This window comes from Carcharhinus amblyrhynchos, chromosome 19 (assembly GCF_965287045.1).
Source record: "Carcharhinus amblyrhynchos chromosome 19, sCarAmb.v2.hapA, whole genome shotgun sequence".
In the NCBI taxonomy this organism is placed as follows: Eukaryota; Metazoa; Chordata; class Chondrichthyes; order Carcharhiniformes; family Carcharhinidae; genus Carcharhinus; species Carcharhinus amblyrhynchos.
This window is the reverse complement of record NC_137342.1, coordinates 5,488,756-5,515,348: the sequence shown is the minus strand read 5'-3', so window position 1 is coordinate 5,515,348 and position 26,593 is coordinate 5,488,756. Positions and strand designations below refer to the sequence as shown.

At 47.3% G+C, this 26,593-nt stretch overlaps 1 protein-coding gene across 1 annotated transcript in view; it reads right to left on the bottom strand.

The window, feature by feature from the left end:
• LOC145355587 (inositol 1,4,5-trisphosphate-gated calcium channel ITPR2-like) overlaps positions 1–26,593 on the bottom strand; it is a 171,685-nt gene that overhangs the window by 122,798 nt on the left and 22,294 nt on the right. The window contains exon 2 of the mRNA XM_080207836.1: positions 7,382–7,452. Coding sequence (XP_080063962.1) covers positions 7,382–7,452 — 71 coding nt within the window. The remainder of the gene's footprint in view (positions 1–7,381; positions 7,453–26,593) is intronic.

Genomic DNA, 26,593 nt, shown 5'->3' with positions numbered 1-26,593 from the left:
AGTACATTCCAGATCCTAACCACTCGCTGTGTGAATCTGTCCCCACCACACTCTCAGACAGTACATTCCAGATCCTAACCACTCACTGTGTGAATCTGTCTCCACCACACTCTCAGACAGTACATTCCAGATCCCAAACACTTGCTGCGTTTAAGATGACAGTCAGGTTTTCTACATTACAAACCAGACTACACTGCAAGAAAAATTGGCTGCAAAGCATTTTGCAGAAGTGTAAATCTTTGTATTGCTAAAACAAAGTCATGAAACGTAGGCAGCGATTGAGGGCTCCCCTCCCCCCGCCATCACTAACTGTTTCCGATAAGATTAAAACGCAATCGGCTGAGTAAATAAATAAATCTGAAAGAAAGGCAACAGCAAACGGCCAGATCTGCTGCCTGCAGGAGCAGCTTCATGTTCCGTCTCCATTGTCTGACGTTAAGACCGTGGGCTGCATGGTAGCACAGTGGGTTAGCACTGCCGCTTCACAGCTCCGGGGTGCTGGGTTCGATTCCCGGCTCGGGGTCACTGTCTGTGCGGAGTTTGCACATTCTCCTCGTGTCTGCCAACGAGGAACGACTATCGCAGGAGGGGGGTCAGGTCAAGGACCAACGCACAGGGGCCAGCGTGACAAACGCGAATTGTCGTGTGTCACATCCAGCCCGTAAACCGGTCAGCGACGGTCAGGCCCCATCCGGCACAGATCGAACTGTTCCCCGTTCAAAACACAGAGCCCGGAGAGGGAAGTCTCTTCCGCAGAACCATTCATTCGAGGGCAGGGCCCACAACAACACGTTTGGGAGCTCCAAGCTTCAAACCAATAAATCTAGGTACACAACCGCCAGGGTCACAGAGGGCAAGGCACCCGGTGAATAGCAGCTTCAGGGAGCCGTGACCCAGGCTAGCAATGAGGCCTCTCGATGGGTTGTAATACACTGCCTGAAAGCTAAACTAACGCAACGTTTAACCAGTACACAACTGAGAATAGCTGTCACTAGTTACAGTTTAAAGTTTGTTGATTAGTGTCACAAGTAGGCTCACATTAACACTGCAATGAAGTTACTATGAAAATCCCCGAGTTGCCACACTCCGGCACCTGTTGGGGTACACTGAGGGAGAATTTTGCACGGCCAATTGCACCCTAACCAGTATGTCTTTCGTACTGTGGGAGCAAACCGGAGCACCCGGAGGAAACCCAACACCCAGACTCCACACAGACAGTGACCCAAGCCAAGAATCTGGAGATGAGGGGGTTGGACTATGAAGAGAGACTGAATAGACTGGGTCTGTACTCGTTAGAGTTTAGAAGGATGAGGGGGGATCTTATAGAGACGTATAAGATAATGAAGGGGATGGATAGGGTAGAGGTAGAGAGATTCTTCCCACTTAGAAAGGACAGCAGGACTAGAGGGCACAGCCTCAAGATAAGGGGGGGCAGTTTAGATCTGAGTTGAGGAGGAACTTCTTCACTCAAAGGGTGGTGAATCTCTGGAATTCTCTGCCCGTTGAAGTGGTGGAGGCTACCTCGCTGAATATATTTAAGTCACGGGTAGATAGGTTTCTGATAGACAGGGGAATTAAGGGGAGAAAGCGGGAAAGTGGAACTGATCCACTTCAGATCAGCCATGATCTTATTGAATGGCGGGGCAGGCTCGAAGGGCTGGATAACAAAGAAGAACAACACAGCACGGGAAACAGGCCCTTCGGCCCAACGAGCCGCCATTTTAACATTGAGTCCTCTCTCCACCCATGACCCTTGTCTATGCTTATGGCATTCCACATTGAGGGGGAGACTAATTTAGGGACAATTTGTTACACCAATCAGCCTAAGAGCACATCTTTGGGGTGTGGGAGGAAACCGGAGCACCCGGAGAAAACCCACGCAAGCACGGGGAGAAACTCCCACAGACACCGACCCAAATCCATGTATCTGCACAGCAAACAGTGATAGTCACTGAGCTGCAGTGTTGGCCTACTCCTGCTCCTATTTCTTATGTTCTTAAGAATCAAAGCCATGTTCCTGGCACTGTGAGACAGCAGTGCCAACCGCTGTACAGCCCAGGCAGTGAGCCACCACGCTACCCACCAAAATGGAGAGCTCAACATCCCAACTGAGCACATCAGGAAGCCAAATTTAATAAATCTGGCAAAACACAACCACCAAACCTGCCAACTGGAGATTAAAGAACACGGGCTTTCGAAATAGCAATGAATTTGCTTTTAACTGTCATCTGTTCACCGCTAGTGTGCAGACAAAGGGTGGCTTGTGGAAGTATGGTTGTTGCTATCTGTGCAGGAAGTGCAGAGTCAGCCAAGTTCACCAAGGACAAAACAACGATGAACACAGAGATTAAATGCCCGATTCTTCCCAAACACAGAGCAAAATGCAGGAAACCAAACAGAAACTGATGGAAATACTCAGCAAGGCAGACCTGAAGAGAGAAAGAGTCAACGTGTGGTGTTTTTCCGGGTGTTCACACTGGCACGGTTCTCTGACATAAGAAATAGGAGCAGGAGTCGGCCATCTAGCCCTTCGAGCCTGCCCCGCCATTCAATAAGATCATGGCTGATCTGAAGTGGATCAGTTCCACTTTCTCCCCCTTCCATGCTAACACATGCCACCCACCTACTCTCAATGCCCCCAATACCCTCCATGCCAATTCATGACACTTGCAAGCTCATTCATCTAGTATACGGTCTATACCAAACCAATTACCTCTATAGGAATAATGGCATGTATGAAACTTACAAAAAAACACACACATTCATAATTTTCTTCTTAAAAACTGCTGTTGCTACAACTCTATAAAAGTTTAAACCACTTTATGTTGGAGCTTTATAGATAATAGAAGTTATAAGCACTTGATATCTTATTTTGCACAAGTAAATATTGAACATAAGAACATAAGAAATAGGAGCAGGAGTAGGCCATCTAGCCCTTCGAGCCTGCCCCGCCATTCAATAAGATCATGGCTGATCTGTCGTGGCTCAGTTCCACATTCCCGCCCTCTCCCCATAACCCTTAATCCCCTCTCTTATCAAAAACCCATCAACCCGCGTCTTAAAAATATTTAGCGAGGCAGCCTCCACCACTTCAATGGGCAGAGAATTCCAGAGATTCACCACCCTTTGAGTGAAGAAGTTCCTCCTCAACTCCGTTCTAAACTGCCCCCCCTCTTATCTTGAGGTTGTGCCCCCACCACCAGCAGTGTGCCCCCACCCACGAGTTCCCCGCCAGGACTGGAGAATCCCACCGCCTGCAAATGGTGCGACACCTCCCACCGCTGAGAAACCACGCGAGCTGCAGAGTCCCGCCCCCCCCGTTTCAGGAATGTCGCCAATAGACCCGGAATAATTTAGGAATGCGACAGGTTCTACACGAGCACACGGAGATGGGGAAAAGGAGGAAAAGAACAGGAGGGAGTGTCTGTATTGTCGATTACCAGGAGGAATTAGGCCATTCGGCCCATCGAGTCCGCTCCGCCGTTCAGTCGTGGCTGACGATTTGCCAATTCTCCTGCCTTTTCCCTCTATCCTCCGATTGCTACAGGTAAGATGGTGGGTAGTTATTGGTGTTTGAACACACGAAAATAGGGGCAAAGGACCAGACAGTGGGTGGCAGTGTGTCCCCACAGCTGTGTTCACAGCCGATAGCCCAGACAGGGGGCACACTGTGGCCATACTCGAAGCCTTCCGTGCCCGATGGACACCGCAGGGGGCACTCCTGAAAATTATATTTCAACTTAACCATGCAAGTTTCATTTGGAATTATTTTCTGTTACAGTGCCCCATCAGGAGGTGTCACCCCCTCTCGTTTATTTGCTTTTGATGACTGGTTTTATTTTTAAAAAAGGAGTATACATAAGGGGCAGTCAGGATATTGGGTTGAGTGGAAGGAGATACTGAACAGGTTGTATGTCTTGATTTCAGCTTCACCGAGCTGCTCGGGTCCTGTTAACGTGTGCTGAGGGCTATCTGGGACAAGGCACCAAAAAAATGGGAAAGGGTAAATACACAAATAAGAGATGACGGTTAAAGGAGGTGTAAATGGCAACAGCAAAATCATTAGCCAGTCCTGCTGGCTAATCAAAGTAGAGTGGTTACTATCTGAAAATATTGGGTCTGGAAGGAGGTGAAGTGGGCAAAGGACCAGGCACTGGGGTGGCACAGTGAAGCTTTAGAAGCTGGTTTTGTATTCAGGGCTTGAATGTTTAAAATACATAAGTTGCAACAATTGTAACTAGGAACAAGCACCAGGATTGCCTTGGTAACAGGCTCTGTAGGTTTTTGCATTTTGTTAGCCTATGAGTTTAAAGAAAATACTCAGCTAAAGGGAACCTATCAGATTTGAATTTGCTGTTGCTGTCAGCAAACCAATCCTGATGAAGAAAATGCATAGGTCATCAGGAGTATAAATGTAGGAATCCTACTGCCTGTCTTCAGTGACTCCAGTTCGGTTGAGTTCGACTGAGAAGGCCATCCTGGAGCTGTTTTCCACCCTGCTAGCTGAAAGTATTCTCTATTTATCTACAACCAAATATCAAATCAAACAGCACTTACAGGCAGTGGGCAACTCCAAATCTTTTCCAAGACATTAGACCTGGTTGTATATATTTTTGAGAGTAACTAAGATTCTGAGATTACTGTTTTGGTACTGAATGATCCTTGCCTTTATTTGAACAGCACTCCAGTCGAACCATCCTTTAACTAAAATGTTACAATTTAGCTAAAAACAAAATAACTTGCTAATTATTTACTTATAACATCTAAACGTTAATGTAGAACCGTTAACACCTTCCCAAACACTTTAATGAAACAAGGTAAAGGGGATTAATCTCTGTGTCATAACAGATTGGCCACGTTAAATGGACCTTAAGTGTCGGGGTGGTTAGCAGGGTAAATATGTGAGGCTACGGGAATGAGCCTGGGTGGGATTGTGGATGGTGCAGACTCAATGGCCCGAATGGCCTCCTTCTGCACTGTAGGGATTCTATGAAGTGTCTCATTGAGAGAGAGGAGGCGCTGCCCGAACTCAGGTTGAGCCTCACTTCCTCAGTGCAGGAGGTGGAGGAGAGAGAGAGGGGTCAGAGCGGAAAGAGAAAATGGAAGTAGCTCACGGCTAGAGGGTGAGCATCATAACCCCTGATCCCCCTATTAATCAAGAACTTATCTATCTCTGTCTTAAAGACACTCAATGACCCGGCCTCCTCTGTGGCAAAGAGTTCCACAGATTCCCCACTCTCTGGTTGAAGGAATTCCTCCTCATCTCTGTTTTAAAGGATTGTCCCTTTACCCTGAGGTTGTGCTCTCTGGTTCTAGTTTTTCCTACTACTGGAAACATCCTCTCCACACCCACTCTGCCCAGACCTCGCAGTATCCTGTAAGCTTCAATAAGATCCCCCCTCATCCTTCTAAAGTCCAATGAGTACAGATCCAGAGTCCTCAACCGTTCCTCATACAACAAGCTCTTCATCCCAGGGATCATTCTTGTGAATCTCCTCTGGACCCTTTCCAAGGCCAGCGCATCCTTCCTTAGATCTGGGGTCCAAAACCGCTCACAATACTCCAAATGGGGGTCTGACCAAAGCTTTATACAGCCTCAGAAGTCCATCCCTGCTCTTGTATTCTAGCTCTCTCGACATGAATGCTAACATTGCATTTGCCTTCCTAATTACCGACTGAACCTGCACATTAACCTTAAGAGAATCTTGAACAATGACTCCCAAATCCCTTTGTGTTTCTGATTTCCTAAGCATTTTCCCGTTTAGAAAATAGTCTATGCCTCCATTCCTTCTTCCAAAGTGCATAACCTCACACTTTTCCACATTGTATTCCATCTCCCACTTTGCCCACTCTAACCTGTCCAAATCCTTCCGCAGCTCCCCCGCTTCCCCAACACTACCTGTCCCTCTACATATCTTTGTATCATCTGCAAACAAACATCTCAAAGAAAATGGGGAGACCTGAGCATTGTTATGTCAATAGGATATGAAGGAAGTCAAAAACATTTTTTTTTGCTATGTTTAAAATGCACTGAACCATAAAAAGACGGCTGCCACAAGTCACATGACCACAGCATTGGCCCTTTGCTTCGAAAGCAACCAACAGGTGTTACAAAGGGTTAAAAAAATCCTCCTCTTGTCATCAAGGAATCTCAGCCCCAATTATGAGGATATTATCATCACAAAACCAGGGACTCAACTCGAAACTTCTTATTCCTGCAGAGTTGTGACTGGATCACCTTGGACTATTGAGGTCCATTTCAAAAGGGGGCCATTCAGGGGGTAACGGATGCCATTTGCACCTTGCTAAGCTCATCCCTCTAGGCTTCTCAACCGGAAAGACCTCAATACAGACGGGAACTCTTCAAGAGCTAACGGCTGGGACCTTATCAATCCTGAAATCAAAACCAGTTCCAGACTTTCGATCAACATTTCTCAATCAAAATGTCACGTGGCTCGAATGACCATTTTGAAATCTCAATATTCTTTTGAGAACTAAAACCCTCCCTCCCCCAGGTCTGCTATGAACCAGCGAACCAAGAAACAGAACGCCAGCATCAACTCTAGCCTGCTCCTCGAGGCTGGCCTCTGCTAAAAGATATTCTGACCATAGCCTCCAGAACTGACCCAGTCTCTGTGCACCAACTGTATCTTGTGGTATCAGCACCAAGTGTAAAGATAATTCTCCAATCTCAGTCTTCAGTCAGCTGAACACTAGCTCCAATGGTGAAACTATTCCTCATCGGACTTCTCAGACATCGGAAATAATGCAATCGTACAATCCCTACTGTGCAGGAGGAGGCCTTTTGGCCCATCGAGCCTACACCAACAACAATCCCACCCTGGCAACACCATCTACCTACCCAGCTAGTCCCCCTGACACTCAAGAGCAATTTAGCATGGCCAATCCACCTAAGCGGCAGATCTTTGGAGCCTGGGAGGAAACCCAAGCAGACATGGGGAGAACATGCAAACTCCGCAGAGAAAGCCACCTGTTCCAGATAGGCTGGAATTGAACCTAGGTTTCTGGTACAGCGAGGCAGCAATGCTAACCACTGTACCACCCTTACATTCATGTCCACAGCTCAATTATTGCTGTCGCCTGGATTTGTGAATCTTCCTCCTCTACATGTGCGCACCTCCCCACTCCATCACCATTGGGTTCGAATGTCAATAAACTAACCCTCTGAGTTGATCATGTAGGTTTGCCGCGAGTTAATATTAAACTGGATCTCACAAACAGAGGGCGTGAGAAGACCTGTCACAGCCAACATCAAAAAGACTTTGGAAATACTTCTGATGACGGGGCAGACAGCCAGAGGTTCCTCCCGTCCTCACAAAATACTTGAAGAGAAATGTATTGCCCCCCCTGGTTAGCTTACCCCGGAATTTCTTTGGCGGGTTGGCCAGATCTCCAGCTTCCGGCTGAACCACGCATCTGTCATCCACCAATCTGTAAGGAGAAAGACATTTCAATCAGATAAAAGATTGACGTACGAGTTTAACCTTAACGTGGTATTGTCAAAACAAACATCTCCAAACAGTAAAATGCATTATAGAGAGATTAAGAACAATAGGTTAAACACTTCAACAATCAGGTGGATTACAAAGCAGCTCTGCATCCTCCCACATTATTTTGCTAGCAACAGGATTATTAGACAAAGGGAAAGTAAGCCACTCCGTTCATGGTGCTGGAGGTAGCTGTCTAACATTCCTCGCACCAATATTTGATCTGCAGTCAACAGGCTATTGTGGAATCTTATTGTGGGTAAATTGGCTGCTCACTTTTTTACAATGTGGCCACACATCAGCAGCACTGCATTGTCTGGAATGTACTTTCAGATGTCCTGGAATCCCAAAATAAATACCACCAGTCTCAATTTCTAACTAAATCTCTTTCAGACACGTGACTGAGGTCTGAATCCAAAGCCGTTTCTCACACACACTGCTCCACATGGGAAAGCAGCTTTTCTTACTGTACTTTCGTCCATTTCCTCTGAAGAATGCTTCCCATTCTCAATTTAAATACTTAAAGGAAAAGCTGTACTTCGCAGTTATAGATGCACGAGTTCATAAGGTGGTTATGCTTTAAACTGTCTCCTTTAAATCAAAACAAAACTGAGTCGTAGAGGCAGAAATGTGGACCTCCTGTTGATTTTGCCCAGCGTCAAACTTGTGTAACTTGGTTGCCTTTGGAATGGGGGCTCAGATTGGTGGAACGGCAAATTGCGCGGAGGGTGTGGAGAGTCTGCAGAAGGATCTAGATAGGCTGGGCGAATGGGCCAGGAAATGGCAAATGGAATTTAATGTTGGCAAGTGCGAGGTGGTCCACTTTGGTCGGAATAATGGTAGGAAGGACTATTACTTACGTGGCGAAAAACTGCAGCAGGCGACGGTGCAGAGGGACCTGGGGGTCCTTGTGCATGAGTCGCAAAAACCCAGCCTGCAGGTGCAGCAGGTGGTCAGGAAGGTGAATGGGATGCTGGCCTTCATAGCGAGGGGGATTGAATATAAAAGTAGGGAGGTCTTGCTGCAGCTGTATAGGGCACTGGTGAGGCCGCAGCTAGAGTACTGTGTGCAGTTTTGGGCGCCGCACTTACACAAGGATATTTTGGCCTTGGAGGGAGTGCAGAGGAGGTTTACTAGGCTGATACCGGAGTTGAGGGGGTTGAGCTATGAGGAGAGGCTGAATAAACTAGGCTTGTACTCGTTAGAGTTTAGAAGAATAAGGGGAGATCTCATTGAGACGTATAAGATGATGAATGGGATGGATAGGATAGAGGTGGAGAGGCTCTTCCCACTCAAAAAAGACAGTAGGACTAGGGGGCACAGCCTCAAGATAAAGGGGAGGCGGTTTAGAACGGAGTTGAGGAGGAACTTCTTCACTCAAAGGGTGGTGAATCTCTGGAATTCTCTGCCCGTTGAAGTGGTGGAGGCTGCCTCGCTAAATATTTTTAAGAAGCGGGTTGATGGGTTCTTGATAAGAGAGGGGATTAAGGGTTATGGGGAGAGGGCGGGAATGTGGAACTGAGCCACGACAGATCAGCCATGATCTTATTGAATGGCGGGGCAGGCTCGAAGGGCTAGATGGCCTACTCCTGCTCCTATTTCTTATGTTAGATCGGGTACTATTGAAAGCAAGGCACCAGATATTAAATACCTGGAAACAAAGGATACTGCAACTGACTTTATTGCTGCCAGGCCTATTGACTCAGGGACGCAGGTTAGAGAGAATATTTCCTGCTGAGAGTGAGGAAATCTGCAGCTGCTGCATATTTAGAATTTCTGTTCACCACCAGGCAGGATGCTGGTGGGAGTTGGTTCTCTGGTTGAGAAGACAAGCCCTGTGAAGAATGAGGCACTGGAAGACCTGTCCTGGCATTTGGTGGCTGGGTGGACGTCACTGCTACAATTCGATTCAGGGATTTTCAAAAGACTGACATAAGTCGATTTCAGGACACTAACTAATTATTTTGATTTGATTTATTGTCACATGTATTAGTATAGAATGAGAAGTATTCTTTCTTGCGCGCTATACAGTCAAAGCACACTGTTCATAGAGAAGGAAAGGAGAGAATGCAGAATGTAGTGTTACAGTCATAGCTAGGGTGTAGAGAAAGATCAACTTAATGCAAGGTAGGTCCATTCAAAAGTCTTGGAAGAAGCTGTTCTTGAGTCGGTTGGTACATGACCTCAGACTTTTGTAACTTTTTCCCGATGGAAGAAGGTGGAAGAGAGAATGTCCGGGGTGCGTGGGGTCCTTAATTATGCTGGCTGCTTTGCCGAGGCAGCGGGAAGTGTAGACAGAGTCAATGGATGGGAGGCTGGTTTGAGTGATGGATTGGGCTACATTCACAATCCTTGCTATCTTGGGCACAGCAGGAGCCCGTACCAAGCTGTGATACAACCAGAAAGGATGCTTTTGTTATGAGTTTCTATATGACTCAGTGAAAGGGAGAGAAGCAGTTCTATTGGACGCTAGGAGTAACTATGACTAGTTTATGTAAAGGCTACAATTCTGTGGGGAGTGCGGTGTAACATGTTAACACAGTGGGGGCGGGGGGGAGGTTTCATTTGCAGGAGGGAGTGGATGTGTATAACTTTTCTGTAATTTACAATATGAATTCCTGCTAAGGAATGTTAGTCAAGGTTAGTTTTAGTTTGTTTGCTACAGTTCAAGTCTTAAAACCTTATTGTGTAATTCTGCCGCATCGATCACAGAAAAATGTATATCACTTTCTAAAATTATTAATCTCTACGAGAATTGTGACAGCGATATCTCAATAAAATTCCAAACAATAAACAATTGAATCAGATTACTATTTTACACCTCCACGTATTGGAGGAAAATTTTTTAATTTTTAACAATTCTTTCACGGGATGTGGGCAACATTTGCTGGGCCAACGTTTATTGCCCATCCCTAATTGCCCTCGGGAAGGTGACGGTGAGCTTCCTTCTTACACCACTGCAGTCCCCGAGGTGTAGGTACACCCACAGTGCAGTCAGGGAGAGGGCTCCAGGATTTTGGCCCAGCGACAGTGAAGAAACAGCCGATATATTTCCAAGTCGGGATAGAAATCATAGAAACCCTACAGCACAGAAAGAGGCCATTCGGCCCATCGAGTCTGCACTGACCACAATCCCATCCAGGCCCCACCCCCCATATCCCTACATATCCGCTAATCCCTCTTAACCTACACATCCCAGGACACTAAGGGGCAATTTCTTAGCATGGCCAATCAACCAAACCCGCACATCTTTGGACTGTGGGAGGAAACCGGAGCACCCGGAGGAAACCCACGCAGACACTGGGAGAATGTGCAAACTCCACACAGACAGTGACCCGAGCCGGGAATCGAACCCAGGACCCTGGAGCTGTGAAGCAGCAGTGCTAACCCACTGTGCTACCGTGCCACCCTGGTGAGTCGCTTGTAAGGGAATTTCCAGGCATTTGCTGCCCTCTTTCCTTTCCAGAGGTAAAGGATGCAGATTTGGAAGGTCCTGTGAAAGGAGGGTGAAGGACGGGCTTTTGGGGCTGGGGGGGGTAGCGTTCGGGAGGGGAGTTCCTCTCTGCAGAATTCCAAACCTCTGAGCTGCTCTGGTACCCACAGTTTGATTTCATTTGATTTATTACTGTCACATGTATTAACATACAGGGAAATATTGTTACTTGCATGCTACACAACATACCATTCATAGAGAAGGAAACGAGAGTGCAGAATGTAGCGTTACAGTCATAGCTAGAGAAAGATCAACTTAATGCAAGATAAGTCCATTCAAAAGTCTGACAGCAGCAGGGAAGAAGCTGTTCTTGAGTCGGTCGCTACGTGACCTCAGACTTTTGTATCTTTTTCCTGAAGGGAGAAGGTGGAAGAGAGAATGTCCGGGGTGCACGGGGTCCTTAATTATGCTGGCTGCTTTGCCGAGGCAGCAGGAAGTATTTACATGGCTAGTCCAGTTTATTTCTGGTCAATGGTAACCCCCGGATATTGACAGTGGGGGATGGTAATGCCGTGTATCTGTGCCAGTTAGATCCTGGGAACTTCCTTACTTGCCATTTATCATCCCAAGATTGGATTCTGTCCATGTCTTATTGCATTTAGACATGGGCTGTTTCAGTATTGGAGGAGTCACGAATAAATTCAAACATACATAGAAAATAGCAGAAGCCATTCAGCCCATCAAGCTTGCTAGACCATTCAGTTAGATCATGGCTAATCCATGTCTTATCTCCATTTACCCACTGTTGTTCCATACACCATCCCCAACAATAGTCTAGCGATCTTAAGAGTTAAGTGGACACAGAATTACCATCTTAGATGCCTCAATTATGCCTTACTGAAATATTAAGAATCATGTTAATAGATGAAATTGGAATAAGGACCATGTACAGCAAGATCCTCCCATCGGCTGTGGTGGGTTAATGTCCCAGAACATTAACCTGAGCCTCTGTGTGACCAATCCAGTGACACTCCCACTACACCAACATTTTCCCTTAAAATCTAACAATTCCTAGTCTTTGACTCCTTCACGAGTATCTTGTTCTTTGACGCTACAGCTTACTTTACTCAAAATCAACAGATGCCCCGGCAATTTCAGAGGCTTGCACTGTTGACAGGTTACACTACACAGCAGAAATCGTCTCAAATCTCCAGTACCACTAAGCCCACTGGCTTGACTCAGTTTCGCGCTGAACACATGCCAGCTCCAGGAACGCAATATGCATCGTTACCGGCACGTGGTTACGTTGCTGCACACTTGGAACTCAGCTTAGACCCAGCCTGGGCGAAACCAGTCCGCTCCCTCTTTCCGAATCAGTTAACACAGACAACCGGCACCACTCAACAATTCATCTCCGACGTTGGGAGGTATTCCAGATAACAGATCGAGAAAACACATCGAAAACTACACACCCTCGATCCAGCGACAGTGAAGGAACAGCCGCTATATTTCCAAGTCGGAATGGTGAGTGGCTTCAAAGGGAGCCTAAAGGTAGTTGCTGCCTTTGTCCCTTCCCAGAGGTAAAGGACGCAGTTTTAAGAAATAGGAGCAGGAGTAGGCCATCTAGCCCTTCGAGCCTGCCCCGCCATTCAATAAGATCATGGCTGATCTGAAGTGGATCAGTTCCACTTTCCCGCTTTCTCCCCTTAATTCCCTTGTCTATCAGAAACCTATCTACCCGTGACTTAAATATATTTAGCGAGGTAGCCTCCACCACTTCAACGGGCAGAGAATTCCAGAGATTCACCACCCTTTGAGTGAAGAAGTTCCTCCTCAACTCCGATCTAAACTGCCCCCCCCCTTATCTTGAGGTTGTGCCCTCTAGTCCTGCTGTCCTTTCTAAGCGGGAAGAATCTCTCTCCCTCTACCCTATCCATCCCCTTCATTATCTCACACGTCTCTATAAGATCCCCCCCTCATCCTTCTAAACTCCAACGAGTACAGACCCAGTCTATTCAGTCTCTCTTCATAATCTAACCCCCTCATCTCTGGTATCAGCCTAGTGAACCTCCTACCTAGCATTTTGGAAGGTCCTGTGAAAGAAGGATGGGCTTTTGGGGCTGGAGGGGGTGGTGGCATTCAGGAGGTGACTCTGCAGAATTCCAAACCTCTGAGCTGCTCTGGTAGCCACAGTCTGATTTTGATTTGATGTATTATTGCCACACATATTAACATACGGTGAAAAATACAGTTTCTTGCGCGCTATACAAAGCATACTGTTCATAGAGAAGGAAATGAGGGTGCAAGGGGCTACACTTCCCTATCATTTACATCAAGCCTAATGGGGAGGATTGAATCCGTTCCAACTAAAGAAATCAGATATTTTGCCATGACTCCTATTATTCAGCCTCAAGTTCTTATCTATCGCACCCAGTGGAGGCAATGGAATGTACCTACTCTGGGTACGAGGTATCACAATGATTGGGACAGGCTGCTGGGATCTTTCCCTCCCTTAATTCTTTGCTTCTCATTTTCATTTGCCATTTTGTAACATTTGAAAGTTTTGCGTGTCTCCGCGAGGTTTATCACACAATAAAAGCTTATTAACCCCACTGTGGGTTCTCCAATTTAGCTTTATTTGCCTTCAGTGTGGATGATCTTCGCTACAGAACGCTGTCAGGGGTTGTCAGAAAATATTATCGGCCGCAAGGGGCCAGGACCACAATTTTAAATCGATTAAGGCCAGTAGGTTCAACATATGGAGGTGGTTTCCTTCCCAATAGTCAATCTCTGGGACAGGTTGCCAGCTTAAGCAGCGGCTTGACACGGTGGCACAGTGGTTAGCACTGCTGCCTCACAGCGCCAGGGACCCGGGTTCGATTCCCGGCTCGGGTCCCTGTCTGAGAGAGTGTGCATGTTCTCCCCATATCTGAGTGGGTTTCCTCCGGGTGCTCCAGTTTCTTTCCACAGTCCGAAAGACGTGCTGGGTAGGTGCGTTGGCTATGCTAAATTCTCCCTCCGTGTACCCAAACAGAGACCGCAGCGCGGCAACTAGGGGATTTCCTCGAGTGCTCGGATTTCCTCTGGGTGAGTGGATTTACTCCAGCTTCCTCCCAAGCTCCAGAAGATGTTCAGGTGAGGCGGACTGGCCATGCTAAATTGCCCCTTTTAGTGTCCCAAGATCCGTTAAGTTAGATGGATCGGCCAAAGTAAACGTGAGGGGTCATGGAGATGGAGGAAGGGAAGAGGGCCTGGCTAAGTTACTCTGTTACAGACTCAGCGCAGATGGGCCAAATGGCCTCTTCTACACTGTAGGGAATCCGTGACTCACTGAGTTCCTAAAAACAAGAGCCTCTGTTTGGAATAGACTTCACCTCTTACTGAAGGGAGTTACTTTAGGGCACTGGGGGGCCAAAGTGATCACGTTTCAATCATCTGGACGAGTTAGAAAGGAATTTTCCAGATGTTTTCAGCCAAGTTGTTTTAGTCTGGGGTTTAGTTCCCCTCCCAGGAGGTCACAGAGTTTAGCGTGGGAATGTACGTAGTGATAATTGCGCGGCCCAATATATATGGATCCAAGTATCTTTATCTGCCCATTATTGTTCATATATCTATAGACACATGAGCGAAACAGGGATGGAGGGATATAGGAGACTGTTTTAAATAAGGATCAGAGCCTCGGGACATTCCTGGAAATCAACTGTTACGCATGTTGATGTTTTTCTCTTTTACTCTACAGGTGCGTAGGTCCACCTTGTTGTCTGACGAGGGGCGTACACGCGCTGGGTCGTGCGTGGGCTGCTCTTGGATGTTTCGAGAGTAGCCTAGTACTTCGCGTCGTTTGTGTATGCTTAAAACTGGACCAGCTGATGGGCACCACGACAGCTCAGTGACTATCACTGTTTGTTGTGCAGATACATGGTTTTGGGCCAGTATCTGTGGGAGTTTGCACATTCTCCCCGTGCTTGCGTGGGTTTCCTCCGGGTGCTCCGGTTTCCTCCCACGCCCCAAAGATGTGCTCTTAGGCTGATTGATGTAACAAATTGTCCCTAAATTAGTCTCCCCTCAATCTGGTTTCCAATGTGGAGTGCCATAAGCATAGACAAGGGTCATGGGTGGAAGAGGGGACTCACAATGTTGAAATGGCAGCACGGGCTCGTTGGGCCGAAGGGCCTGTTTCCCGTGCTGTGTTGTTCTTTGTTCTAAATGTCTAAAAGGAGGGGCTTGGTCCTGAGGGAGAGGAGAATATCACACTATTGGGTGACCTTGAGTTTGCCAACGCAAGGATTCGACTTGTCAACATTTGCAAAACAGTCGCAAGTTTCCTGGAAATAATCAGGAAAGCAAACGACTTTCCTTTGAACCCTACAATCTGCGATCGGAGCTGTGTTGCTGCCTCGAAACCAAAGCGGCTCCGGGTCCTTGTACAGGGTGGTGATAAGGTTCAAGGACAGTATAGCTAGTTACAGCAGACTGAGCAGGAAGGGAAAGCCAGTTACTCCGGGTCAGAGCGCAGCACACTCCAACAGGTTGCTGCGTGAGCTCCGTGTTGTTCAATGGAAACCCTCCAGCAGTCGGAGGTGAGGCTGGGGTGATGAACATGTCACCATACACAGCAAATTGACACGTCACACAGCTAAATACCAAACTGCCCAATGAAGTTCTCCGTAGCTTTTGGAGTGACTGTCCCTCTGAATTTTTCTGCCCAGCCCCATGTGTCCAGTTATTTGAAAGGGGCCAATTTATTGGTAACCAGCGCAGGGAGTTCTAGGCTGCTGTGAGGCCTCTGCGGATAAGAGGGAGTGCTGCTCCTATCCTCTGGTAACCAGGGAAGTAAAACACTCAATCAACGAGCACGTGCCCTTCCTGCTTTTCTTTGCCAACAAGTACACGGAAAGGTTCAAATTCACATCAGTACTGCGATCGTTTAGTCATAGAATCATAGAAACCCCACAGCACAGAGAGAGGCCATTCAGCCCATCGAGTCTGCGCCGACAACAATCCGACCCAGGGCCTAACCCCACATATTTGCCCCTCTAACCTTCACATCCTGGGACAGAAATGCTCAATTGAACATGGCCAATGCACCTAACTCGCATATCTTTGGACTGCGGGAGGAAACCGGAGCACCTGGAGAAAACCCATGCAGACACGGGGAGAATGTGCACAGTGACCCCAAGCTGGGATTTGAACCCGGGTCCCTGGCGTTGAGAGGCAGTAAGAATTCTGACAACACCAGGTTTAAGTCCAACCGATTTATTGGAGAATAAACCCACAAGCTGGTGAGTTTACTCTCAAATAAAATCGGTTGGACTTAAACCTGGTGTTGCCAGACTTCTTATTGTGTTTACCCCAGTCCAACGCCGGCATCCCCGCATGGTGGAGAGGTAGCAGTGCTAACCACCACGCTGCCCTGTTCTCATTTATCCACCACTTATGATTAGCTAATGAGAAAAGTTTTGAATGGATACCCCCACGGAGCAGCACACGGTGATAGTGCTTCTGTTCTGAGCTGCACTGTGAAGGGCAATCCCCATCCTGCCCACATTATCGCTGCAACACTCCCACTGACAAATTTACCCAGATTCTTCCACACTGCAAAACTCTATCCAAATTACACCCACAATCACACCTTCAAAATACAATGGCCAACGCAAATCTATTTAATTTAATACCCAAATTAAAAGGCAACTAATTTTCAAATTTGATTACAGAGTAGCAAACATTTTATTCTTACACTTCATCGGGCAAACATTTCATTATGCGTTTTGTTTTATTATAAAAGTGTAAAGTTTATTCACCAGTATCACAAATAGGCGTACATTAACACCCCAATGAAGTTACTGTGAAAATCCCCACACTCCAGGAGAATTTAGCCAGTGCACCTAACCAGCATGTCTTTCGGACTGTGGGAGGAAACCGGAGCACCCGGAGGAAACCCACACAGACACGGGAAGAGTGTAAAGACTCCACACAGACAAGCTGGGAATTGAACCCGGATCCCTGGCTCTGCGAGGCAGCGACGCTAACCACTGTGCCACCGAGATGCAGGGGAATTATCACCCATTTCCCGTTTAACATTTAATCTTCCAGCAACGCCACAGGAATGGATTATCCGGTCACTTATCCCATCATTGTTTGTGGGAGATTGCTGTGCACAAGTTGGCTGGTTGTGTCTCCTACGCTGCAACAGTGGCTACACTTCATAGAATCATTACAGTGCAGAAAGAGGCCATTCGGCCCATCGAGTCTGCACCGACAACAATCCCATCCAGGCTCTATCGCCGTAATCCAATATATTTACACCGACACTAAAGGGACAATTTAGCGAGGCCAATGCACCTAACCTGCACATCTTTGGACTGTGGGAGGAAACCGGAGCACCCGGAGGGAACCCACGCAGACACGAGGAGAATGTGCAAACTCCACACAAACAGTGACCCGAGCCGGGGATCGAACCCGGGTCCCTGTCGCTGTGAGACAGCAGTGCTAACCCACTGTGTCACTTCAGAAGAGCTTTACTGGCAGTGAGGCTCTCTAGGTTTTGAAAAGTCTTGTATCCACGCAGGTTCTATGCTCTTGTGTAAACAATACCTCATATCCACCCCTCAGTCTCAACTCACAGCTAGAAAACATGGCGGTGCTCATCATGTGACTTGTACAAGTTCAAAATGTCTTTGCTCAGAGAGGGATGGTGTGTCGATTACACATCCCATGCTGCTATTCCACATTTTGGCCTTCAACTCAACCCATCTTGATGAGGGAAACCAGCAGGACACAACGGCAGGTCAACGGAATCACTTTCACATTTGTCCAACACACCTCGAGCCTCCCATTATTTGCTTGTCCAAGGTCAAACAGAAAGACAAATTGGCTGGAATGTTTGTTTGTTTTACTCCATCCTTAATCAATGGGATGTGTGAATTCCCTGGATGGCCCTGAATTCTGGCTTAGAATGCTAAAGATCATATAGTTTTCCGTGATAATTTTAATAGGCTGGTTTGTTAAAGTGTTGCCTGAAAGTTCACGGTATTCTAAAGGAAGCACATTCCCGGGCAGAACAGTGGCACACGGTTGCCTCACAGCACCAGTGGGTTCGATTCCCGACTTGGGTCACTGTCTGTGCAGGGTCTGCCTGGATTTCCTCCGGGTGCTCCAGTCTCCTTCCACAGTCCAAAGATGTGCGGGTTAGACACACTAGCCATACTAAATTGTCCCTTAGGGTCCAGGGATGTGTAGGTTAGAGGGTTTAGCCATGCTAAATGTGTGGGATTACAGGGAGAGCCCCTGGTTCCAGACATGAGAATTTCCAATGACCAATAATCCTTCAACTTTCATTGCACTAAAGCAAATGGGGGAGTGTGGGGGTGAGGTCGGATGATGGAACTTCCATTTAATCACCTTCGGGCGACCGGGGACACAGTGGGTTAGCACTGCTGCCTCACAGCGCCAGGGATCCAGGTTCCCGGCTTGGGTTGCCATCTGTGCGGAGTCTGCACATTCTCCGTGCGAGTTTCCTCCGGGTGCTCCAGTTTCCTCCCACAGACGTGCTGGTTAGGTGCATTGGCCGTGCTAAATTCTCCCTCAGTTTCAGAAGTACTCCAGACAGTGAGGGTGGATGTTACAGTTTGCAGAGGGACATAGATAAGCTGCAGAGCTGGGCTGAGAGGTGGCAGATGGAGTTTAGTGTGGAAAAGTGTGAGGTGATTCACTTTGGTAAGAGTAACAGGAGTACAGAATATAGGGCTAATGGAAGGACTCTCGGTAGTGTTGATGAGCAGAGAGATCTCGGTGTACATGTGCATAGCTCCCTGAAAGTTGGCACCCAGGTTGATAAGGTTGTTAAGAAGGCGTACGGTGTGTTAGCTTTTATTGGTAGAGGGATTGAATTTCGGAGCCATGAGGTCATGTTGCAACTGTACAAAACTCTGGTGCGGCCGCACTTGGAGTATTGTGTACAGTTCTGGTCACCGCATTATAAGAAAGATGTGGAGGCATTGGAAAGGGTGCAGAGGAGGTTTACCAGGATGTTGCCTGGTATGGTGGGAAGGTCTTACGAGGAAAGGCTGAGGGACTTGAGGTTATTTTCATTGGAGAGAAGAAGGTTAAGAGGTGACCTGATTGAGGCATACAAGATGATCAGAGGGTTAGATAGGGTGGACAGTGAGAGCCTTTTTCCTCAGATGGTGATGGCTAACACGAGGGGACATAGCTTTAAATTGAGGGGTGGTAATTATAGGACAGATGTCAGAGGTAGGTTCTTTACTCAGAGGGTAGTAAGGGCGTGGAATGCCCTGCCTGCAGCAGTTGTGGACTCACCAACTTTAAGGGTGTTCAAATGGTCAGTGGATAGGCATATGGATAACACTGGAATAGTTTAGGTTAGAGGGTCATTAGATTGGTTCCACTGGTCGGCGCAACATCGAGGGCCAAAGGGCCTGTACTGCGCTGTAATGTTCTATGTTCTAGAACTAGCCCAGAGTGTGGCGACCCGGGGATTTTCACAGTAGCTTCATTGCAGTGTTAATGTAAGCCTACCTGTGACGATGAATAAATAAACTTAAGTGCTACCCATTCGCCTGAAAAATGCTCAATACTCTCGGAAATGAGGAATAATTTGAGATCCTACGTATGCAGAATAAAAAGCAAACACACTGTGCTACACAAACGTCTTTGTGTAGCACAGTACGAGATAGCACTCAGGAAGCAACGTTACAATCCGTCACTAACACTGTGGGGTGGAAGTCTCGGAGCTGCCCCCCCCCCCCCTATTCCACATGGGCTGGCAGCTCTCTGTCTTTCATGTGGGTGTGTGCCTGTGCTAACACCGCACTCACTCTCCCTCGTGTGGGGAGACGCACATTCGCTCACACACAAAAGTGAGCAAGGTATTTCAGAGATGTGTCCGAGCAAGCTTGTTTCGAGAAAGAAAACACACACACCCACACATTCCCGGCAGCTAACACACACACACACACACACACACTCACACACAGTCAATCTGACCAACTTGTACAGAGATTTCCAATGGGATTCCACCCCCACTTTTGATTCCATATATCAGCCTCCATGTACCTTATGTGCCTCCATTGACCTCAAAGTCCTCATTCTTGTAAAAGGTCGACAATCGTAACGTAAAACAATAAAGACACTCAGCCTGTGTACAGTTTCAGTTCCCGTATCTTGAAAAGGTAACTTTGGAGATTCACCAGGCGAATTCCTGGATAAAAGGTCTGTCCCATCAGGAGAGATTCAATAGTATTCCTTGGAGTTTAGAAGAGTGACGGGTGACCTTATTCAAAGATGATAGTCTACTGGCCTTCTCACAAGACTATTAATCCAGAAACTCAGCTAATGTTCTGGCAATTGGGCAAATTTGAATTCAACAGAAAAAAACCTGGAATTAATAATCTGCTGACGACCATGAAACAATTGACAATTGTCAGAAAAAAACCCCATCTGGTTCACCTCTACTTTCTCAGGAGACTAAAGGAAATTTGGCATCCGCTACGACTCTCACCGACTTTTACAGATGAACCACAGAACGCATTCTTTCTGGTTGTATCACTGCTCGTTATACCTCCTGCTCTGCCCAAGACCGCAAGAAACTATAAAGTCATGAATGTACCCATTGTGCAAACCATCCATTGACTCTGTCCACACTTCCCGCTGCCTCTGAAAAGCAGCCAGTGTAACCAAGGACCCCACATACCCCAGACATTCTCTCCGATTGGGCGGCACATTAGCACAGTGGGTTAACACTGCTGTTTCACAGCTCCAGGGTCCTGGGTTCGATTCCCGGCTCGGGTCACAGTCTGTGTGGAGTTCTGCACATTCTCCTCGTGTCTGCGTGGGTTTCCTCCCACAATCCAAAGATGTGCGGGTTAGGTTGATTGGCCGTGCTAAAATTGCTCCTTAGTGTCCTGAGATGTGTAGGTTAGAGGGATTAGTGGGTAAAATATGTAGGAATATAGGGGTAGGGCCTGGGTGGGATTGTGGTCAGTGCAGACTCGATGGGCCGAATGGCCTCTTTCTGCACTGTAGGGTTTCTATGATTTCTTCCACCTTCTTCCATCAGGATAAAGATACAAAAGTCTGAGGTCACGTACCAACCGACTCAAGAACAGCTTCTCCCCTGCTACCGTCAGACTTTTGAATGGACCTACCTTATATTAAGTTGATCTTTCTCTACACCCTAGCTATGGTTGTAACACTACATTCTGCACTCTCTCCTTTCCTTCTCTATGAACGGTACGCTCTGTGCAGCGCGCAAGAAACAATACTTTTCACTGCATACTAATACATGTGACAATAATAAATCAAATCAAATAAGGTTCTTTAGGGAACAATAATACCCGGGTTCGATTCCGGCTTAGATCACTGTCTGTGCGGAGTCTGCACATTCTCCCCGTGTCTGTGTGGGTTTCCTCCAGTTTCCTTCCACAGTCCGATAGACGTGCTGGGTAGGTGCACTGGCTATGTTAAATTCTCCCTCAGTGTACCCAAACAGCTGCCGGAGTGTGGCGACGAGGGGATTTTCACAGTAACTTCATTGCAGTGTTAATGTGAAACGAACCTGTGACACTAAGAAATAATTTTTTTTTAAACTTAAACAAAGCAAAATTACAGACATCAGACTGGGTTAAGACTAAAGATTTGCTTCACTGACATAGGAGATGTGTAAAAGCCACCTCCTCGAGTGGTGAGTGCAATGGTATTTACAATAGGCGTCTGTCACCCCCCAGTTCAATGGAAATGCTAGAATTTTCAGCAAAATATTTAAGAGAACATAAGAACATAAGAAATAGGAGCAGGAGTAGGCCATCTAGCCCCTCGAGCCTGCCCCGCCATTCAATAAGATCATGGCTGATCTGTCGTGGCTCAGTTCCACATTCCCGCCCTCTCCCCATAACCCTTAATCCCCTCTCTTATCAAAAACCCATCAACCCGCATCTTAAATATATTTAGCGAGGCAGCCTCCACCACTTCAACAGGCAGAGAATTCCAGAGATTCACCACCCTTTGAGTGAAGAAGTTCCTCCTCAACTCCATCCTAAACCACTCCCCCCTTTATCTTGAGGCTGTGCCCCCTAGTCCTACTGTCCTTTCTGAGCGGGAAGAGTCTCTCCACCTCTATCCTATCCATCCCATTCATCATCTTATACGTCTCAATGAGATCTCCCCTCATTCTTCTAAACTCTAACGAGTACAAGCCTAATTTATTCAGCCTCTCCTCATAGCTCAACCCCCTCATCTCCGGTATCAGCCTAGTAAACCTCCTCTGCACTCCCTCCAAGGCCAAAATATCTTTGCGCAGGTGCGGCGCCCAAAACTGCACACAGTACTCCAGCTGCGGCCTCACCAATGCCCTATACAGCTGCAGCAAGACCTCCCTACTTTTATATTCAACCCCCCTCGCTATGAAGGCCAGCATCCCATTCGCCTTCCTGACCACCTGCTGCACCTGCAAGCTGGGTTTTTGCGACTCATGCACAAGGACCCCGAGGTCCCTCTGCACCGTCGCCTGCTGCAGTTTTTCGCCACTTAAGTAATAATCCTTCCTACCATTATTCCTACCAAAGTGGACCACCTCGCACTTGCCAACATTAAATTCCATTTGCCAGTTCCTGACCCATTCGCCCATGGGTGTCTGAAGAAAGAAAGAAAGGCAGAGAGAGTCCAGAGAGAAAAAGAGGGAAACAGAGAAAAGGGAAAAATTAAAAAAAGGAACTTCTCATTCAGGACGTCTTAAACTGTTCATAGAGTACGTCTGAGAAGTAATTATTATTTCGAAAGACCTTGTGCTGTCAGCCTGCTCTCTGGCACATGCCGTTCACAGTTAGTGATTAAAGATCTTCCAAGTCCGTGTGGGGATTATCCCTTTAAGGGCAACACAGCAGAGTAAGGGTCACCTGACCTGGGATTCCCCAGTGAGTGGATTCACCCCCAGTCTTCTGAGACAATGAGATATTTGGGGAGCTCGCTACTGAACAATTCTCATCAATAAATACCTTTTGTGTTCACGGTGAAAGAGCGTCTTTACAATCTGTAAGTAAAATGACTAAAGAAATTTCTCTGTCTCGCCTCCCCCATCAAATCTTTCAATGATTAAAATCTCACAGCTAATTTAAACCATTAGTCGCTAATCATGGACACATAATCCACTCTAATCAGAGGTCATTCGAGGTTTTATGAGTGTAAAACATTGAGCACAAAGCTTATTAGTTACGGAAGAGTGACGAAGGATGCAGTGAGTCTGCGGCTAACATTGCCTTACTGGTTACAGAGAGAGATTGAACAGGTTAGGACTTTATTCCCTGGAGCGTAGAAGAATGAGGGGAGATTTGATAGAGGTGTATAAGATTATGATGGCTACAGATAGAGTGAATGCAAGCAGACTTTTACCACTGAGGCTAGGGGAGAAAAAAACCAGAGGGCATGGGTTAAGGGTGAAAGGGGAAAAAGTTTAAAGGGAATATTAGGGGGGGATTCTTCACACAGAGAGTGGTGGGAGTGTGGAATGAGCTGCCGGTTAAATGCGGGGTCACTTTTAACAATTAAGAAAAGCTTGGACGGGTTCATGGGTGAGAGGGGTGTGGAGGGATATGGTTCAGGTGCAGGTCAGTGGGACGAGGCAAAAAATGGTTTGGCACAGACAAGGAGGGCCTGTTTCTGAGCTGGAATTTTCTATGGTGCACTGGTCTGCTAAACTGATGGCCAAGACAGGCTGCTAACATCCATCCGTCACTGGCTGTGTGTGGATACTTGCAGATAGATGGGGGGCGGCACTGTGGTCAGCGCTGCTGTCCCACAGCGTCAGGAACCTGGGTTCCATTCTCAGCTTGGGTCACTGAGTGGAGTTTGCACATTCTCCCCGTGTCTGCATGGGTTTACTCCGGGTGCCCCGGTTTCCTGCCACAGTCCGCAGGTTAAGTTGACTGGCCAGGCGAAATTGCCCCTTAGTGTCAGGAGGATTAGCAGGGTAAATATGAGGGGTTACGGGAATAGGCAATAGATTGTGGTCAGAGCAGACTCGATGGGCTGAATGGCCTCCTTCTGCCCTGTAGGGATTCTATCATTCTATATCACTGGCCCCACGTGGGACTTCACGTTCAAAACCAACTTTAGTGCCACATCTGCAGATTCTGCATTGGGCACCGAGCTGCCCCAGTCTATCACAAGAACAAAATAAGAAACAACTCTATTCCCCTCTGCTGCCTCATTTTTTTAAAATACATTCCCCTCGTTCCCACCTCAACACTTTCTCAGCAAGGGAACTGGTGTGGATCCTTCTATTCACACTTTTGATTTTGTTTCATTCTTTTTTATTTTTTGGCGGGTGTCACTTGCTGGGCCAGTATTTATTGCCCATCCTGGACTGCCTCTTGAGAAGGTGAGCTGCCTTCTTGAACACAAGAAATAGGAGCAGGAGTCGGCCATCTAGCCCTTCGAGCCTGCCCCGCCATTCAATAAGATCATGGCTGACCTGAAGTGGATCAGTTCCACTTTCCCGCTTTCTCCCCTTAATTCCCTTGTCTATCAGAAACCTATCTACCCGTGACTTAAATATATTCAGCGAGGCAGCCTCCACCACTTCAACGGGCAGAGAATTCCAGAGATTCACCACCCTTTGAGTGAAGAAGTTCCTCCTCAACTCCAATCTAAACTGACCCCCCCCTTATCTTGAGGCTGTGCCCTCTAGTCCTGCTATCCTTTCTAAGTGGGAAGAATCTCTCTCCCTCTACCCTATCCATCCCTTTCATTATCTTATACATCTCTATAAGATCCCCCCTCAGCCTTCTAAACTCCAACGAGTACAGACCCAGTCTATTTAGTCTCTCTTCATAGTCCAACCCCCTCATCTCCGGTATCAGCCAGATCACAATTCCTCAATGTGTGAATGGACAATGAACAAGCCGCTCATTTCTGGAGTGTCCTTCATTGCTTCAGGATATCTCACCGAGCTGCACAAACAATAAAGTGCTTTTGAAATATAGGCACTGCTACACTATTGGGAAAAGAAAAGTCACAAGTAGGCTTACATTAACACTGCAATGAAGTTACTGTGAAATTCCCCTAGTCGCCACAGTCTGGGTCAATGCGTCTAACCAGCACGTCTTTCAGACTGTGGGAAGAAACTGGAGCATCCAGAGGAAACCCATGCAGACATGGGGAGAATGTGCAGACAGCCAGTGACCCGGGCTGGGAATCGAACCCGGGTCCCTGGTGCTGTGAGGCAGCAGTGCTAACCCACTGTGTCATCGTGCGGCCCAAGTTATTGGGAAATTTCCAAATTCGTAGGAGGGCCAGTCGCTGACACCATGACCATCCCACATCTGGATCCGCTGCCAGACACATCCGAGTGGGACGCCCGAGCACTCTGTTGGGGGGGGGGGGGGGGGGCGGGGGGTGCGGGGGCTAAACACTCTGAGCGGGGAGGGGGGGGAGGTGCGGGAGCTAAACGCTCTGACCGGGGAGGAAGGGTGCCTAAACACTATACCATGGCAGACCAGATCAAGGTAGGAAACAAAGACTTACATTTCTGTAGCACCTTTAATAACTTCAGGAAGTTTCGAAGGACTTTACAGCCAATATAGTCATTTGTAATATATGAAATGCGGCCAAATTCTGCACAGAAATTTCCAACAAACTGCAACATGATAAATAACTGGATTATCTGCTTTCTTTCACATCATTTTGGGTGAGGGATAAACATTAGCCAGGACACTGGGAGACAGGGAGTGCCTTTGGATGTTTGATATCAGTCTGGGGGGGGTCAGTTTACTATCTGATCCAAAAGTCAGCATCCCCAACAGCGCAGCACCCCCACATCCCTGCACTGGACTGTCCAACAGGATCGTGCACAGAAGCTGCCAGAATGGGAACTGTACCCACAACTTTCTGATTAAGAAACAAGTGTACTACCAAACGTCACCCAAAGTTAGCTTCAGTTTTTCCCCTGGAACCGGAATGAACTTTCATTTCTGTTAATGCAGAGAAACATCAGAAGGTGCGGATCCAGATTCAAAGGCAAAGGTTAGGGTTTTCCAGCCCCGCTCACAGCAGGGATCTTCCAGTCCCGATGCAGAGATGCCCAGAGTTGGACTGGGGTAAACACAGTAAGAAGTCTCCCAACACCAGGTTAAAGTCCAACAAGTTTATTTGATAGTAAAGCCACAAGCTTTCGTATCTTCCAGTCCCGCCAATGTCAATGGACCTTTGGCTGGCCTGTTACATCCCTTGTGCAGGGTCCTGTGACGACGGGGATGGAAAATCCCAGCCGAAGATTCCGCTCTGGAATGTGCTACTGAACAGACTTTCCCCAGTGGCACATCAACCACTTACTAACCCAACCTTTATCATTGCCATCTCCTCCGGGGCAATGTTGCAACCTCTGGTAATGGTGTGGTCTGTAGATAATTATCCGAGAGGTAAAAATTTACCAGGGAATCTGGAATGAGCTGCCTGACAGTGTGGTGGAGGCAGGTTCAATCAAGGCTTTCAAGAGGAAATTGGATTATATTCTGAAAAGGAGGACTGTGCAGGGCTACAGGGAGAAAGCAGAGGGTGCAGCGCTCAGTTAACTGCTCCCTGAGACAGCCAGCACAGAGACGATGGCTGCTGTGTTTTAACACTTCTGTGACTCTGTAAA